Source organism: Brachionichthys hirsutus, chromosome 11, assembly GCF_040956055.1.
Source record: "Brachionichthys hirsutus isolate HB-005 chromosome 11, CSIRO-AGI_Bhir_v1, whole genome shotgun sequence".
NCBI classification, from domain to species: Eukaryota; Metazoa; Chordata; class Actinopteri; order Lophiiformes; family Brachionichthyidae; genus Brachionichthys; species Brachionichthys hirsutus.
In genome coordinates this window covers 4104711-4121830 of record NC_090907.1, presented here as the reverse complement: position 1 = coordinate 4121830, position 17120 = coordinate 4104711, and the positions used below count along the sequence as shown (strand labels likewise).

At 43.3% G+C, this 17120-nt stretch overlaps 1 protein-coding gene across 1 annotated transcript in view; it reads left to right on the top strand.

Moving 5' to 3' along the window:
* grm5b (glutamate receptor, metabotropic 5b) overlaps positions 1-17120 on the top strand; it is a 35634-nt gene that overhangs the window by 10366 nt on the left and 8148 nt on the right. The window contains exons 6-9 of the mRNA XM_068745575.1: positions 14378-14613; positions 15321-15442; positions 16637-16761; positions 16860-17028. Of these exons, the coding sequence (XP_068601676.1) occupies positions 14378-14613; positions 15321-15442; positions 16637-16761; positions 16860-17028 (652 nt within the window). The remainder of the gene's footprint in view (positions 1-14377; positions 14614-15320; positions 15443-16636; positions 16762-16859; positions 17029-17120) is intronic.

The window sequence follows — 17120 nt, the reverse complement described above, 5'->3', positions numbered from 1 at the left end:
TTTGCCACTCGTCATCGTATCTCACTCTCTGGCATTGCCTGTCTGAATCCAGCTGCTCATATTTTGTCAGAGCGTATGAAGACGGGGATGCATGAGAGCAGACACCCCGAACGATTAACGGAGGCCGGACCCCTGCAGCGTACAGCTTCGCGCCACCGCTGATGGTGGAGGCTGGACTTCCTTCCTTCTGGTTACAAATCGAGGTGAATTTTAAAGACGGGCTTCAGGAGAGAGGTTAAACGGCACCGCTTGGCAACACATCAGAGCGGCTCAACATGTCTCAAAGCTGCAGATGTCTGAAATTGATTTTTTTTCCTTTTTTTTTTTTTTACCTGCGTTGGTTGTGAGAGGAGATCAAAGGTTTGACTAGACCAGAGCAGAGAAACAGAGAAGGAAAGGTGGGAAGATGCAGGGAGGTGAGGAAAGAGAATGGAAGACCATAATAGAAGCGAGTAGAGATTAGCAGTTGAAGCAAGACCAGAGAACAGAGAGGACATTAAAAATGTGTGTGTGTGTGTGTGTGTGTGTGTGTGTGTGTGCACGCGCGCATGTGGCTTTCATGTTTCTTAGTAATAATTTCTCATCGGACATGCAAAACAAATCCCACGCAGTAGGAGAGTAATTTATGCATCACTGCTAGGTTCAGGGTGAATCTGCATGTGCAAACACACACACGTGCACGAGCAGAAGATAACACAGAGAGGTGCTACACACACACACACACACTGCTGCTCAATGCTTGCGAGTATCATGCTAATATACCCTTGATTAAAACAAGCGCTGCTTTGTGATATTTCATTTGTGTAATGATTGAAGTTTATGCAGCCCTTTCTTTTCATACCTTTGCAATATGCGACTGAGGATAATTAAACACGGGGGGGGGGAGGGAATGGATGTATAAAAAGGGGGACAGAGGGGACTAAGAGAAATGTGTTGGACAATGTTTCATCAAATGTTGTTTGCGTTTCTTTGCCTGCACCTGAGTTTGTGCTCGTGGTGTGAGACACATGCGGCGTCGGTGTGTTAGGTATCGATTGTGCCTGTTTACGGGCGGCGAATGCACGAGCGCCCTATGGTGACGCCTTGCTGTGAAAGCATTAGACGATCCGTGGCTTCTCTTCTGTGTACGCTTCAACGGTACACAAAAACAACACGTGCTCACGGTACCGAGGCTAAATAGTCTGCAGGCCAGATGTGCTTAAACTAGGTTAAATAACCATGAAAAGCAAAAAAGAAGAATCAACTGGACTTGTTCAAATTTGATTTAAGACGTTTCACCGCTCATCCAAGAGGCTTCTTCGGTTCCGAGAGACTGGTAGAGAGTTTATATACTTATACTCCTGTTTTAGCGGATAACAAAGAAGTGACCGAAACCACCAAGGCAACCCGACTCCCCCAGGGGTATTAGCACTTCCTTTATTTAACCTACACAAACAGGTTGAATAACGTAGCACTGGACATATGTGTTAGTTCCGTGCTTCCGTGAGTCTTAAATGGAGCATTCAAATCTGCATTTTGGAAACAGTCCCCAATCCTCCCCACACACACACGTTTTCCCAAAGATTCTTACCTCTCGAACGAATGAATTATTTTTTCCGCTAACTAATTCTCATGCAATTAGCGGATTCTTTGACTCCATTTATTCAATTTTGCAGTAAAACACTTGATGAGTGATCTGTAGGAAGTCAAAGTCACAACGACACATCCAGGCCAACCCCGCCGACTCAATCTCTCCTGCCATTGTTTCAACCCACAGCGCTCCAAGCCGATTGGCCGGTGTGTCGTGATAGCATTTTCTTGCAGAGCAATCTTTCCTCCTGGAACCTTTGCTTTCTGAACCATTTCACCCTTTCTGCCTTCTGAAGCACATTCCTTACATGATTTGTTAATGTCAGCCAAGACCCAATCCTTGGACCTGAACAGAGGCATATGGAACTTCATAATGACAAAAACTCTGTAGTCATTTGACAAATATACAATGGGGTTTTTATATATATTTGCCATTGAAATTCCTTTGTTGCTTCAAGTTGAATTTCTGTGAACTTGACAGAAGACGAGGTTCGTGAAGCAGGTTACCTCAGATCTGCGCCTTCCTTGGTGTCAAAAGTGTCAAACATATCAGAGAACTCTGTCAGCAGCTCGACGTCTTCACTTAAACTCCTTCTTGACTTTCATTTTCTGTTGTCAGCCCGGGTGTCAAGTGGCTGCCGAACTGGAATTACCCAATATCCAAGATGTTCTCATTCAACTCAGGTTTTTGCAGCTCTGCCTCTTTCCCTCTGTCAGTATCTGTCGTTTACTTCTTGCTCTTTCCCGTTCCGCTCAAGTCTTTCTGACATTTCGCTTCTAACGCTTAAAGCCGCTGCCTTTCATTGTTTACTCTCTGGGATCCGTGTTTACCTTGAATTGAATATGCACCTTGGTTGAAATTTACTAGAAATACCTACAGCGATATTCCGGACAGCAGTTTTCCTGTTGCAGAAAGTCTTGTTGATGATAGACTTTCCTTGTTGTCGGGCCAAGAAGAGAAAACAGAAGTGCACAAATATAAATGAGCAATCAATCAATTATGTGATTTCAGACATATTTAAGCACATACTGTACCGATGTATTCATCTATTAATTAATATATTAAAATGAGAAAAGAAAATAGCAAAAATGGAAACTCTGTCCTTCCCCCAAATCGCTAGCGGCACGTTCCGAACTTTATTTCCATAATCCTCGCGCGCCTTTTAGACACTTTCTTTCGTCCTCGAAATACATTTGCTTTTCATCCATCTCACAGGCTATCTGTTAAAAAAATTCACCCCACTATATCCTGAAGTGCCCGGGTAGGAAATGAGTTGGCCCTTAATTTAACTCTGACTCTGAACCAGGCAAAGGCAATTAAGTGACGCATGAAGATGCCTCTGAACAATGGCAGACCTCTGGTGAAAAATAATTGCACATTGAAGCTGATGAGTGTTATTGTCTGTCACGTTTTTGAATAGTTTTTAAGAAAATTATTTTAGTGTAAAAAATGCCAGCAATTGAAGAAATGGGATTATAGCACAAGCCAAGAGGTAGGAAGGAACTAATCCACATATTTCATTCACTCCTCTTCTTCTTCTATAATTGAGTTTTAAGAAGTTGTGCATTGAGTAAAAACGGCTGCTCGAATCGATTCATCGCATCAGGTATTCGTCTCGCCTAGCGTGTTAATGGGTTACAGCAAAAAATGGGCCGTCAAATTAAATTAAATGTTAATTGAAATTTGTCTGAGTCCCACATGTACATTGAGGAAATGGCCCGCGTTACTCAGTCCTGACAAGATCCTTGTAGCGGAGAGGCGGCCGCGATGGAAGGGAGGCGCTGATGGTGACTGCCTCCAAATGTGGTTTGAGACGTGTCCCTCTCCGAGGGTCAGCCGACCCTCGTGGCCAGCGCTGCATTCGTTTAACTGATCTCCACGATGCAGAAGGCGTGTCTCTGCTGAGGAGATCATAAAGAACGCTCCTTGAGATGGTGGGGATTCCCTCGATCGTTCCCACATCCTTGAAACCCGCAGTAGGTCAGCTGATCATGCTTATTATTTCAGACCTCCTCCAAGTAGCTCATTCCCCTCCAAATTGGATTTACACCATCCACATGGTGATCTGGATCAAAAAACAATTTCCAAATACATGAAGCTGCAATATCACTGTTATTATTATTGTATGAATTATCGTAGGGTGAAATTTGAAGTGACAGTCCAAAAATGCACTTTTTATATCCACGCTCTACATAATTAATATTTCTTATTGTTCTATTTAGAATAGATTCCAGGTTTCTGGCTTTTCTAAAGACTACGACTAAGATAAGGTTATCCAGGAGGAACTAGCAGAATCAGATAACATTGAACATGTCGAATCCTGACTCATTATCTCTTGCTCTGTAATCGACAGTCAGACTTGCGTCGGGCGACTTGCGACTGTCAGACGACGCAATTGGCTTCAGTGTGCAATTATTTGTAACACCAGAAAGCTTTTTGACAGACAGCCATCTGCAAGTTTAGCAGCAGCCCAAGAAAGCACCAGATTACAAACACAGTGGGAAATTCACTTTTAATTAACTTTGCAACCGTTTCAAACTGATAACAGAAGCACTTGAGTTCCAGCTTTCAGGCTGCAGATGTCTCTTCGATGCTTCCGCAGCTGTTCAACGTCAAATCATTTCCTCCTCAACATGTAAATGTTTCTTTAACTTTGTCTCGAATGGCGTCTCATGTCAGCGGGAAAGGATCTCCTTTCCCCAACTCTTTCAAATATCCGTCACCCATCAGCCTCCGTCTCCCTGGCTTTCCTTCTCGCTCCTGGCGAGACGGGTGTGATGTGTGCCGCATCGCAGCCCCCGCACAGCTAGTTACCATAGTAACAAAGGAGAAAGAGAGCAAGAAAATTATAGAAAGACGGCAGTGAGAGAAACTTTATGAGAGCGATGGCGATGTTTAATTTGTGTACCGTGTCCCCATCTGTCTCCTTTCACTTCATTGAGGTCTTTTACGTTGGACCATTTTATTGATTTGCAGGCTGGTGTAGATCATTGACATGTATGTCACAGGTGATTACTCAGATGAACAGCAATGTAACACAAGCCAATAAATTGTGTTAATATACCGGTTACATACCACAAATAGTCTGTTAATGAGGTGCAATAGGCCCCGGAATCGTCGGCACCCACTCCCACTCCACTCGCTGGAATACGATGGCCTCACAATGCCCGCTCAGAGTGTCTCAGCAGCGCCAGGAGACGCGGCAGCTTCTGTCAGTGCTCAGGTGTTGCTGCAAGGTCAGAGGAATTATCAGACAAAAAAAAAAAGGAAAAGCGTGAAGTACCGGCGCTTCAGAGTTCAGAGAACCAAAAAGTCACGCACGGTGGCTGCACACGTCTCTACCAGGGTAGCCACTGTTCATTCTGGTGAGCTTGACCAAACAATCTTATCATTTCAGAAGAATACAAATGGCACATTAGGAAAAAAGTGACCAAATTCTAAACATAGATATGCACAGAATATCCTAAATGTCTCAGTGGCCCTGTGCAACGCGAATCTCTCCGGAGTCCTTGTAAACCCACATCTGCAACCTTACAGCTATATACTGTACATGTTTTTTTTTTTTTTTCCAACTTATTGCTTTTATTCTCGTGCTGCCAGCAGTGGCTGTGAATACAAAGCATCTAACCTTGAGTTTTAAAGAAAAACACAGACGGAGGAAAACAAAGTTGAGTCCTGATTGAGACGTTTGGCACCGCTGGGATGTGGGAATGTCATTAAAGTAAAAAACAACAACACGCAGCTAATTTACCGCAGATCCTCCGAGTACCTTCTCTCTGTTTCACTGACACGGACACGACTCTGTGGGCGATAAGCTGGATGTCTCGTTACTAGGCATTAGCTGCACCTCTCCTTACTAATCCCTGCTGTCAAACAGACAATCTAGCTATGTGTGTGTGTGTGCGTGCGTGTGTGCGTGCGCAACCCAACCAGCGTAATTATCGCCATTACTTAAAACACGCAGCGGCTCTGAGGGCTGCTTCTAAGCCAGTGGTCCATCATTAGGTTACACAGATTGTCAGTTAATGGCTTTCATTTGCATGTTTGTGTGTGTGTGTGTGTGTGTGTTATACTGAATACATCTACTGGTGATTCGCCATTATTCGATATTACATTGTTTCAAATGTTGATGTCCTAAACGAAACTGAAGGATTAAAGATTTTCTGAAGTATATTAGTTATCATGGAATACTAGTACTGCATATTTATGCTGTACTGTATATGGGATGGAGGTTCAGCTTCCAGGATTTATGTCATTGCTATAATATTAGGCCATGCATGAATTTTACACTAGCTTTGTCCATGTCATCTCATGTGGAGTATTTTTGGGGGGAATCGACTGCTCTTCAGTTGCTGCCGTCGTCATGGAGGTTTTGTTTTTGATGGGCTTTGTTTGTCTGTTTGTTTATTAGCAAGATTACAGAAAGAACTGCTGGATGGATCTTGATGAAAATAAATCTAAAGATGGGGTCTAACTTAGATCCCATTCCATTTTGAGAGTGATCCAGAAACTGATAGAGTTTAAGGGCATTAAGCGCACCAGAAATGAAATAGGCAGACTCTAGATTTCTTTTTTTCCTGCGGCCGCACGGACCGTCTGGCCCGGCGCCAACTTCCTCCTACTGTTTCCCTTCCGGGTTGACTTTTTTATTGACAAAGGTCATGGCTCCACCCCTTGACCTAGTGACATCATGATACCTTTAGAGTGCACAACATCGCTGCCCACCAGATGGGGTTGTTCTTTTCCAATAACAGTTAAGGAGCTAAATGGGAATATATAAACGATCCTAACAGAAACCCATCTGGATAAAAAAATCTGTTTTTTCCCCATTTACTTATAATTGAGGCTTTTATGGTCATTGAATCTAAAAATGTAAGCAAAATAAAAATATGATTTTTGGTGTAAATCATGAATGAGCTGCTTGGCGGAGGCTTGCGCTCTCTAAGTGCTCTTCTAGTTGATTCTTTAATTGGCTGGAAAATGCCTTCGCCCCCGAAAGATGCCGCTGCTTGTCTTGAAACCCTGGTCCCAAGCCGGAACATCGCCTTTGAAAGCCAGGCGAATTACTCGGCTTTTGCACAGCGCTACTTTGAAAGTCGAACCCGGGGAAGTGAGGCAGCGCTGGGAGAAAAAGGAAATGATAGGTAGAGGCTTGAAAAAGAGGATCAGGGAGCGAGAGACCAAAGGGCGTCCATGGCGATAAAGAGAGAGCGGAAATAAAAGAGACGGGAGAGAGAGAGAGAGAGAGTCATGTTACATCAGCGGCGCATTACCTCAGCAGGTGATATTACAATGTCCGCTGTGCAGAATATGAGAGATGACACTTTTATGTGTGAAGTAATAAAAAAAAAGGGATGAGGCCAGACCTGAAGGAAGAGTGGAAAATGCATCCTCTGTCTCTCTCTATCCCATGACATCATCCCTCCATTCCTCTCTTTAAGTGTTGTAAACAGGCGTAATTGCCCTCCTGTTTTTCACCCTTATCAAGAAACGCAGTTAAACCATTACCAAAACACCTTCAACATTCACCGCAGGTTCAACCGCCATCTTGTTCAATTTGTGCGCAAACACAAGAAAAAACGATAAGAAGAATACCGGTACATGCAGGAAGCTGAACTGATAGGGGGACACAGCGCAGACTAGACAAGCCACTAAAGAATAAAACATTTCCTGGTTAATGAGGACATTTTTATTTTTTTACAGTTTCTGACGGAGGAACATTTTCAGAGAGGAGAGGAAATACGTTTCTGATGTAATGATTCGTGTCCTGCATCCCTGTAGTTAAGAACGAACTATCTTCCTTCCTGGTAAATCCGACAGCATCTCCTTGAATTAGCCGCCTTCACCCACTCGTCTCACTCTGCCGTTTCTCTGGCGGGTTTCATCGTGTGCTGTTTGGTTCCTGATAGATGATTGTTTCAGGTTTCCCTGCTCGGCTTTAAATCACCGTCGAAAAATGAAAAGTCCACCCAAAATACTGAGACGGAGCAGACAACAGGAAGTTTTCACTCACACACGTGTTTGCTAAATGGGGCGTGTGTGTGTGTGTGTGTGTGTGCGTGTGTGTGACTTTTACAGCTCATTGCAGCCAGACAAAGACCCCAGCTGGAGGGGAATAATGTCTGTTATCTACACTCATCCGTCTCTCTTCTCCAACACCCTCTCTCACTTTCATTCTCCACCCTTCCCATCCCTCAATCACAGGGGTGGAGAATCACTCCTCCCTCTCCACTCCCGAAGCTGTTTTTATTACATCCTCCAAGGAGGTTACGTTTTTGACGTTGATTGTTTGTATGTTTGTATCCTGATGCCTGATCTTTACACGCTGCTAAAGCCAGCATGCAAAAAATATTAAACTGGCATGCCCGAGAAATTCCATCCTTTACTGTCCGCTTCTCCATCTGAATGGATCTTTTTCATTTCCAGCTCTTCTTTTTTCCTCCTCGCCATCTCCGAGTGACCTTCTCTGATATATCGATTGAGTCAATCAAAAACAATCCAGAATGAGGAGTGCGGGTTGTTCGAATGTCACCGCCTCCTTTTTATTACAAGAAAAAAAAAGAAAAAAGGGGTCAAGAGCAATCCAGGAATAAAGGCTTTACTAGGTTGTCTCAGTGAATGATCCTGTCCCTCCATCTTCCATCCATCCATCTCTCTCTCTGTCTCTCTCTAACTTGTGTCTCTCTTCTATTTTGACAGTTTTGTTTTTGTCCCCCTGTCAGAAATCAAATTGCCGTCTGCCGTCTGAAGCCCGGGGGAAATTAGAACAGTTGCCAAATTCTGAAATACATTCTGTGTGCCTAAACTAGCCTGAACAAAGTGTGTGTGTGTGTGATGACAGGGAGGATGTGCGTCGGTCTTTGTGACTTATCTGTATGAGAGGTGAAAGAGTGATTGCATTTCTGAGGTCAGTGCATGTTGTTTTATTTCACCGTGGAAGGGTCACAGGGTTTTAGGTGATGCACGGAAAGAATTAGGACGGGTTCACTACACTCTATTAATGGAAGAAAATAGGATGCTGTCGTGGAGCTATTAATACTGTGGCCAAAATGTTATTTTTTTAAATGAAGGATTAAGTTCTCATTTTGTTAAAACAATCCACATCCTCTGTTTACATTATAATTTGGTGTTTTGCTGTATTATCGAGCCGCTGATATGTTTTCCTTTTTTCTCAGGCAGGCAGCTGAATGTCAGTGATAATGACGGCTCTAAGAGCGATTTAAAAGATTTACTGTGAATCATAGAGGGAAAATTTAATGTAAGGAAGAAATAAATAAGAAATGATCAGCCATATAACGAAGAGCAATCAGAAGTAAAAGTGGACGCGATGGTTGGACGAAGGTGTAAATCAACATGTCTGGGTGAGAGAAACGGAAAAGAGCGAATTGGAAGTGGAAGAAATTGGGAGAGAGAAGAACAGACAGGATCCACATGTGGGGTGAAAATAGAAAAAGGAACACAACGATATAGTGTCAGGAAAAATCGAGACGGAGGGTAATGAAGTGTGGCTTGGACGGATAAGTAAAAGCGAACCAGCCGCCGAGGTGAGCAGAGATGGGCTGGACTGCTGCTGATATTGAATGACGGGCGTGTAAAGTGGCACGATCACTCACGTAATCACACAGTCAGGTATACACAAGGACACGGGCCCGGCGTCCATCGCTCGCTCTTTAGCGCCGATGCTTCCGTGTGCGAGACGGCTCTGACATCGGAATAATGAGTTTTGCTGTTGTCGTGATGAACTTGGGAAATAATGCTTCCCTAAGGCTTCATCTTTAACGTTTCACGAGTTTATGGATGATTGCATTTAAAAAAACAACAACACTTTCCTCTGTCATTATTTAAATGTCTCTTCAAGGTAAATAGAAAACCACACATGAAAAGTAGGACTTTGAATGGATGGGCCATAACCCTAACCCTAACCCCTTATGCCGACAGAAATTAACAACATGCTAATATTTTGGGAGTAAATTTGACCAACAATCGCATCCATCAGAGATCAGACCCTTTAGACTTAAAACTCCACTTTTTGGTGCCACCGGCATTCCTGATGTTCCCAGCTCACATTCAGTTTGTTTCCCCCCCCCCCTTTCTGCACTGATAGATTTGAACTGCACTCACTTTCCCGGCTTGTGTTGACTGTGCAGCTAATTAATAATGTCAGGTTTGGTTGTTGGGCTGCTGGTGTGTGTGTGTGTGTGTGTGTGTGTGTGTGTGTGAGTGTGTGCAGGATGGTCATAAGGAGCAGATGCTCATTTAGAATCTCTGCCAGGTTGCCATGGCAGCTCGAGAGCTGGTGGGTTGGGGTCGGGAGGCGGGCATTAATTTCTGAAGTGACCCATTGGCTTCAGCTTCAGATCAGATTCAAATAGTTTGCTAATAAAAAATATCTGTGACCTTATTATTTCCCAAGCTCTCTGATCTTACTACAATGATCAGAGAACAATCCCAAATGTAATTCAGCATATACAACCGAGTCTTTACCGCATGAGGTCGAAGGGAGACGATTAACACGCAGGATTTAATTCAGGCTGCAGATCATTCACTATTTAAATATCTTCAACTTCAGTTCATATCAAATATTCATCAGGGATTGACCTTGTTTAGCTGTGGGCTCTAATGATCCACTGCTCGGATCTGATTGGCTATTTATTTGGTTGAATCCACAACGACGTCCATTTACGACTGTCACCGATTTCACGTACAATCCAAGAATTGTCGAACACAACAAATATGCTGCATTTGTCCCCAGGTGTGATTTGTATATATAATTAGACACAGCACAGAGCCACACACACACTTTGTCTTCAAAAACACAACCTCGCCGTCTGCACCTCCCCTTTTTTTCCTCATAGCATGCAGATCCAGTTCACTATAGCAGGGGACAGAACTGTTTGTCACGATCGGTTGGGACGGTGTCAGTCTGATTACCACGCACGGCCATACATTTCCTATAATATATACGGGTTTATTTGTGCCACACATCAGATGAGCACGGAAGTAATTTCGAGGAGTCGCGGTTGAGATTTCTCTGTCAAAAGAATTCCTCTTCTGCATCTTCCTCCGAGTCGTCGTCATCATTATTCGGGAGCCATTGACCAGCAGGCTCATTTCTGAGCGTCGTCATTCATTTGGTTCTTTGTGTTGGCCGTTAATGGGTGAATGTGGGTGTGTGGAGGATTATAGGAGAGTCTGATCTGGGTGTCCACATTTCCTGTGAATAATAAAGGGAATATTAAGGAGTGTGAGCACGGTTTAAAGTGTTTTTTTTGTATTTGTGATTGTGGAACCGAGTATGTTTTAAAAATGAGTCTCCAAATGAAATTGGAGAAAAAAAAGAACGTAGATAAAAACCAGATATATGAACCTAGTCAAACTTGGACTTTCCAAAATGTCCCATTGTTCCCATTTCCTACATAAAAATATTACGTCTCGATGCATGACAATAATTCTATGTGACACATATGCGAGTAATTTCAGAGGGGCAGAAGTGGATTTGCACCATGTGCAAAGAGATGAAGCAAAGCCCTGATTGAAGTTAGAAATTTTAACTTCAATTCAAATTTGTAGTTCAACCATGCACGTACATGTTCTCCATTAATGTCCAGTGACAAAGAACAGGGTAAAATCTTATTAACGAAAATTGAATTTCTATATTAAATTTGAAGATCAAGGTTTGGTATAACAATAAACTGAACTCATCAGTTTATGAACAAGATTGTAAAAACACTCCAGCATCCAGAATTAGAAAAAAAAAAAATCTGCTTTGGTTTCTATCAAAAGGCAGTTTTTTTTCCTGCTTTCTGCGAAAGAGACACGTTGAATTTTAAAAAAAATTACGCTGCTTGAGCGCTTTGCACATTGGACGTGTGATCATATTGGGTTGCTGTGTTGCTGATTAATTGCATCAAAGATGCGTTTGTTTGGTCCACCTGCAGACCTTTGCTGGAATACAAAGAGGGAAAAGTGACTTCAGATGATTCCTCAACCAAGATGGAAGCAACGAATCACTCTCAAATGAGTCCCAGTTTCTATTTATACTTTGAATAAATGGAATGGAAAGGAAGTCGCTCCAGGCGTTGGCATGTAGAATGGGTTTGTAAAAGTGGTGCTTAACTTAGCACGCTGGCAAACTGCACGCAAATAGCCTTTCTAATATTGATGGAGACGGTCCATCTGATTGGCTGAACGGTGAGTAGAAAAAGAAACACACGTGCATGTGTGTTTTTTGCATGAGTGTGGGTTTGAAAGAAAGTGCACGAGGGGTGTGTATGTAGGTGTGATTGCACACAGAGCTCTCTAATGAGAAGCAGAGTGCAGACAGCAGGTTGAGTGTGGGCTGGAAACCATGGCGATGGCCTCGGGGTCCTAGACATGTGGAGAAACACACACTCTCTCACACAAAGACACGCTACCGGCGCTTACCTGAACATGTACGGTCCCTTCACCCTTAAGACTGCTTCTTAACGCTGTTCCATCCAGCTGGGGTTGAGCGGTGAACACCTGTGTGTACTCGTGTGCCGGTTTGTTGTATTTGTCGTACTTACCACATGCCGTATAGCCGGCGGTGTTTTAATTTGAGAGTAAAAAGCGTATGAAGCGTCCTCAAATGCACATCATGCAGAGAATTAGCTGCAGCACAGCAACGTGGGAGATGCACTCACCATAATGACGGATGGACCCTGGGAGTCCAGCCGCCTAATGGGGGCAGAATTATGGCTGAATGTACTTGCTACTCCACAGGCAGTGGCCATTACCCAGCGTTAAAAGCATGTCATGCACCTTTGATTTACGCAGCCTGCTTTCTTTATTTTGTGAGACCGCTCAGCACCTTTTCCACCACGTCAAGAGAGGTTCAGGAATTAATTGTATGTGAAAGAAACATTTGTAAAATGAGATCTATTGTGTTCATTCCTGTTTTGATTCCCGCGGCGCCTCACCGCCTGCTCTGACGCGTGCGATTCACCAAGAACCCCCCCCCCCCCCAAAAAGCATCTGAATTCAGAATTCACAATCTTACATGTCTGTCTTTATATGTGTTTCCACTTAATTTTTCATCAAATTCAAAATTCTGGAATTAGGATTAATCTGAATTTCATATTAGATTCTCTAAATATGTAATTTTATGGTACGTTGATTGGCATTGGTTTAAAGTCACCACACATTAAACAATAATTCAATTATAGCATTCTGAGATTCAGATAAAGTATTAATATTTGTGTTAAATTAGAAAATTTGGCATCTAATTTGCAGGCAATTTTTGCACGGATGATTACGCAAGTAATTAACTAATATTACTATTATTGTTTGAGAGATCTAACTTAACATATTACCTCATTGAGAGAGAGCAATTAAAAATGTGTTGATAGAACACGACACAATTCTTCATAGACGGCCTGTGAACAGAGACAGAACTACAGAATGAAGGTATTTAAAATGATCAAAATAACTATCAATAAATGCACATAAGGCGCTTTTGTTTTGGAGTACAGAGGCACGAGAGCAGAAGATATCTATTGGATTAAAGAATACTGATTAATGATCATCGATCGGTTATTTCTCCGTGTCTTTTTCCTCTTTTTATTTTGAGGATTTTTCTTTTTAAATCTGTCACAAATCACAATCTGTCCTGTAATAGCCATTTAGAAAGGCCTCCACTTTGATTTATGACCACAGCTCAGAGGCAGACGGTGACAAGAAGAACGGCACCAGAAGAAAACGGACAGTTGCACAAATGGCGGCAGACAGAGGAGGCAGTTTACGCCCACAACTCACAAAACAACACACACGCACACACACAAATGAACACCTTGGGTCTCCAATCAAACCGAGGCTGGAAGGACTACTGTTGGAGAAAATGAATTTCATTCTCCGGAGGCTCAGAGACAAAGACGGAGAGAGAGCAAAAGAGGAAGACAATGAAAGAGTGAAGGAAAAAACATCTCTACTGGAAGAGCTGAGGATCGTTGTGTTGCTCGAGGCCATGTTGGCAGTAGATGTGAAAGGAGGAGAGACAATTTGTCATCGCTCTCTTTTTCCATTCCCCAAATTGTGTCTCCACATACACCACACGCAATCTTACGATAACACACTCGCGGGCCATCTGCTCTTCCTCGTTTTAAGCCCAAATATTTTTCCCTTAAACTCCATATTTACATGTATGCAATGCGGGGCAGTCATATTTGTCTTGTTGGCGTCTTACGTGGAATGACTGCCAGCTGCAACTGGAATGCTCCTTCGGACCTAGGTGACTGCAGCGCCCTGATGTGTGTGTGTGTGTGTGTGTGTGTGTGTGTCTGCGCATCCTAGTTGTCAGCGTTATTGTGAATTTTGGACATTCTCTGATAATCATGCTGTTTGTGTCTCCTTACTTCCACAGGATTTATAGTTTGCACCCACAAATCAAATGCTTTTCTGTGTGTGTGCGTGTGTGTGTGTGTGTGACGTCAACATTCAATCTCATACAGTAAATGGCATCTCACCTGTTCGTTACACACACACACACACCTACCAGTATTAAACCCTATAGGGGAGCATAGCCGACATGACTGAGTGAACTCTTCTTGTTACTATAGAGTACACGTGGAGGTTGAGAGAATATTTGTCCCACTGGATTCCCCCCAAAAAGTTAACAATCATTTAAGTTCAGTCAATTTCCTGTGCAGCATCATCAACAGGCGTGTTTGGGAAAGATCAATCATTCAACCACGCACGCTGTGGTGGCTGCAAATATAATTATGAAGCAGCGGCGCGGGCGTTTTTGTCTTAAATTGGTGGGCTCATGCAGTTTGTTTTGTCTCCTTGCAGTGATGGATGGGCGGACCGGTATGATGTCACAGATGGCTATGTCAGAGAAGCGGCCGGGGGTATCACCATCAAGCTCCAGTCGGCGGATGTGAAGTGGTTTGACGAGTACTACCTTAAACTTCGCCCTGAGAACAACCTCAGGAATCCCTGGTTCACGGAGTTCTGGCAGCATCGCTTCCACTGTCGACTCAAAGGCCACCCACAGGAAAGCCCCAAGTACAACCGCACATGTAGCAGTGAGTACAGACACGCATGAAAATAGACAAAAATAGAGAGTCAATATTACCATGCTACACATTGTTGTTTTGCTGCAACCTGTGGCTGACAGTGACCGTATGGATGGGCTTCTGCTTCTGTTAGAACAGCAACCGTCTGGGGTCCAGAGACCCAGAGCAGATGTAACGTTTTGGAATAATATAAGACCGTAGTACCAATGTGTGTTTCCAGGCTTTCAATTAAACACACTACTGATGAAAATAACATTCACTCACCAAACAGTTTTGCAAACTGTCTGAAACTAGCCTCACAAATCTACATCGATACCATATGGATAGAATCGGCTTCACGATTCATCCCTCCCTTAATTTCTTTGTATTGGTCCAACGCCATCTCTCTCTCTTTCTCTTTGTCTCCCTCTCTCTCTCCCTGTGTTTGATTCTCTCCATGCATATGCAGACAGGGGAGCTGCATCAAAGGGAGTCATTTCTCATGAGTTTTAATGATACCGGACATGAAATGCAATTGAGCAGGACGCAGAAAAAGAAATGAGATGTGGATGAGGAGGAGGGAAGTGAGGAGAAAGGGGAGGGAAGAGAGTGGTGTTTGATGTCAGGAAAAAAGGTCACAAGAAATCTAGAAGAGAAATTAAGTTTAGTTTAGTTTCTCTGATATATCTTTTCCTTTCCACCCCCCCCCCCCCGAACTGACCCACCCGACCCCGCAGAGCGAGAGTCACTTCGGCAGCAGTATGCGCAGGACACCAAGATGGGCTTTGTCATCAATGCCATCTACTCGATGGCATATGGCCTGCATAACATGCAACTGGCGCTCTGCCCAGGCTACCAGGTAGGTGCTGCTCTGACGCACGAATGGAGGGCTCCGGCAGGACTAGCCAAGGAGATGGGGCGAGGAGGGGACGGGTGGAGAGTGGAAATGGTGTGAGAGTGGGCGCTGGCTGGATGCTGCTGCCCTATCAGACTCAATCTTGTTTCCATGCTGGCTGCTCTTGACTTATTGTTGCTCTCTACATAGAGTAAAGATGGGAACCTGGATGATCGCATGTTACGCATACGGATTACTTCTCCGTTGGTGTCACGTGTCGCACCTTCACTGTTGGATTGAGTGGCAAAACCTGGTGGCATTTCAGCGAGGAACTTGAGAGTAATCTGATTACATTAAGGAAAGATGGACTCAAGATTGATCTTTACAACAGGACAAAGAGCTGGTGGACTGTAGACACAAATAATTTTAATGTACTTGATAGCACCGGTTTCTTGTCGAAGCTGCTTGCACTCGGACACAAAACAGCGCTGTCCTGTTTTAGGTGTTTTTTTCCCGACGTCAGGGTTGAAAGCCAGGCGGTGCTGCACTTGATAAATATAAACTACTCAGTATTTGGGACTTCATCCCAGTGTGACATTACATGCACAGCCTCACTTAAGTGCCAATTTGGGTTTGTTTTTATGAAGGGTTTCTCTTTTACTAATCCTCATTGCTCCACACCCCCTCTAAATATGATGGCAGTGCGATCGGGCTCCATTGCCAAAGGCTCATATTTCTCAAATGTATTATGTGCGTGTGGCAATAAAAATATTATCGAGTCAAAATGAAGTCTTGCCTGATTGAAACGACTTTATTTCGCAATATTTCAGGCGCAAGGGCCCGATTAAGTCCTCATGAGATGATTCAGTTTGGCAATGCGATGGCTTGAACTGGATGTGAAAACACCCAGCTTCACTGCTCATTTACATTTGATGAAACTTGGGGGAATATTGCATCAGAATTGCTGGTATTTTGGCAGCTTATATACAGTACTGTGTTCCTTATCATATATTTTTTACCAGTTTTATGCCACTGCATTTAGTTCTGTAAAATTTTAATCTGTTTATTAAATTTCAAAGATTTGTGGAATGGTAGCTCTTTGGAATTGGGAAGTGGATCCAGGACGCTTTTCTTTTTTTGCAACTTTTCATGGAGCTATGCGCTTCAGGAACGTCCGTCTAGTTGTTGGATATGACATTGCTATCCATGTATTTTAAGGGCCTGTGTGATGCTATGCGACCCATAGATGGTGCCATGCTGCTAGACTTCCTGATGAAAACTAACTTCACAGGCGTGTCCGGGGAGGGTATCTTATTTGATGAGAACGGAGACTCACCTGGCAGGTAAGTAGTGGAACTAAAAAAGAAAAGCTGTCATGGAAATCTTTTTGTGGTGCTGGATGTATACTGTATTTTGTGTTTGCTTTTTTCCCTCCACACAGATATGAAATAATGAATTTTAAAAAGATAGGCAAGGATTACTTTGACTACATTAATGTTGGCAGCTGGGACAACAGAGGCTTAAAGATAGATGACGACGAAATTTGGCCCACCAAAGACACCGTAATCAAGTCGGTCTGCAGTGAACCCTGTGACAAAGGTCAGATTAAGGTAAGATTAGGACAAGTGGAAATGTTGGGCAGACGTGAATGTAAACTGAATGTTTCCAGGCCTACTGGAATAAAAGCTGGCACATAATGGAG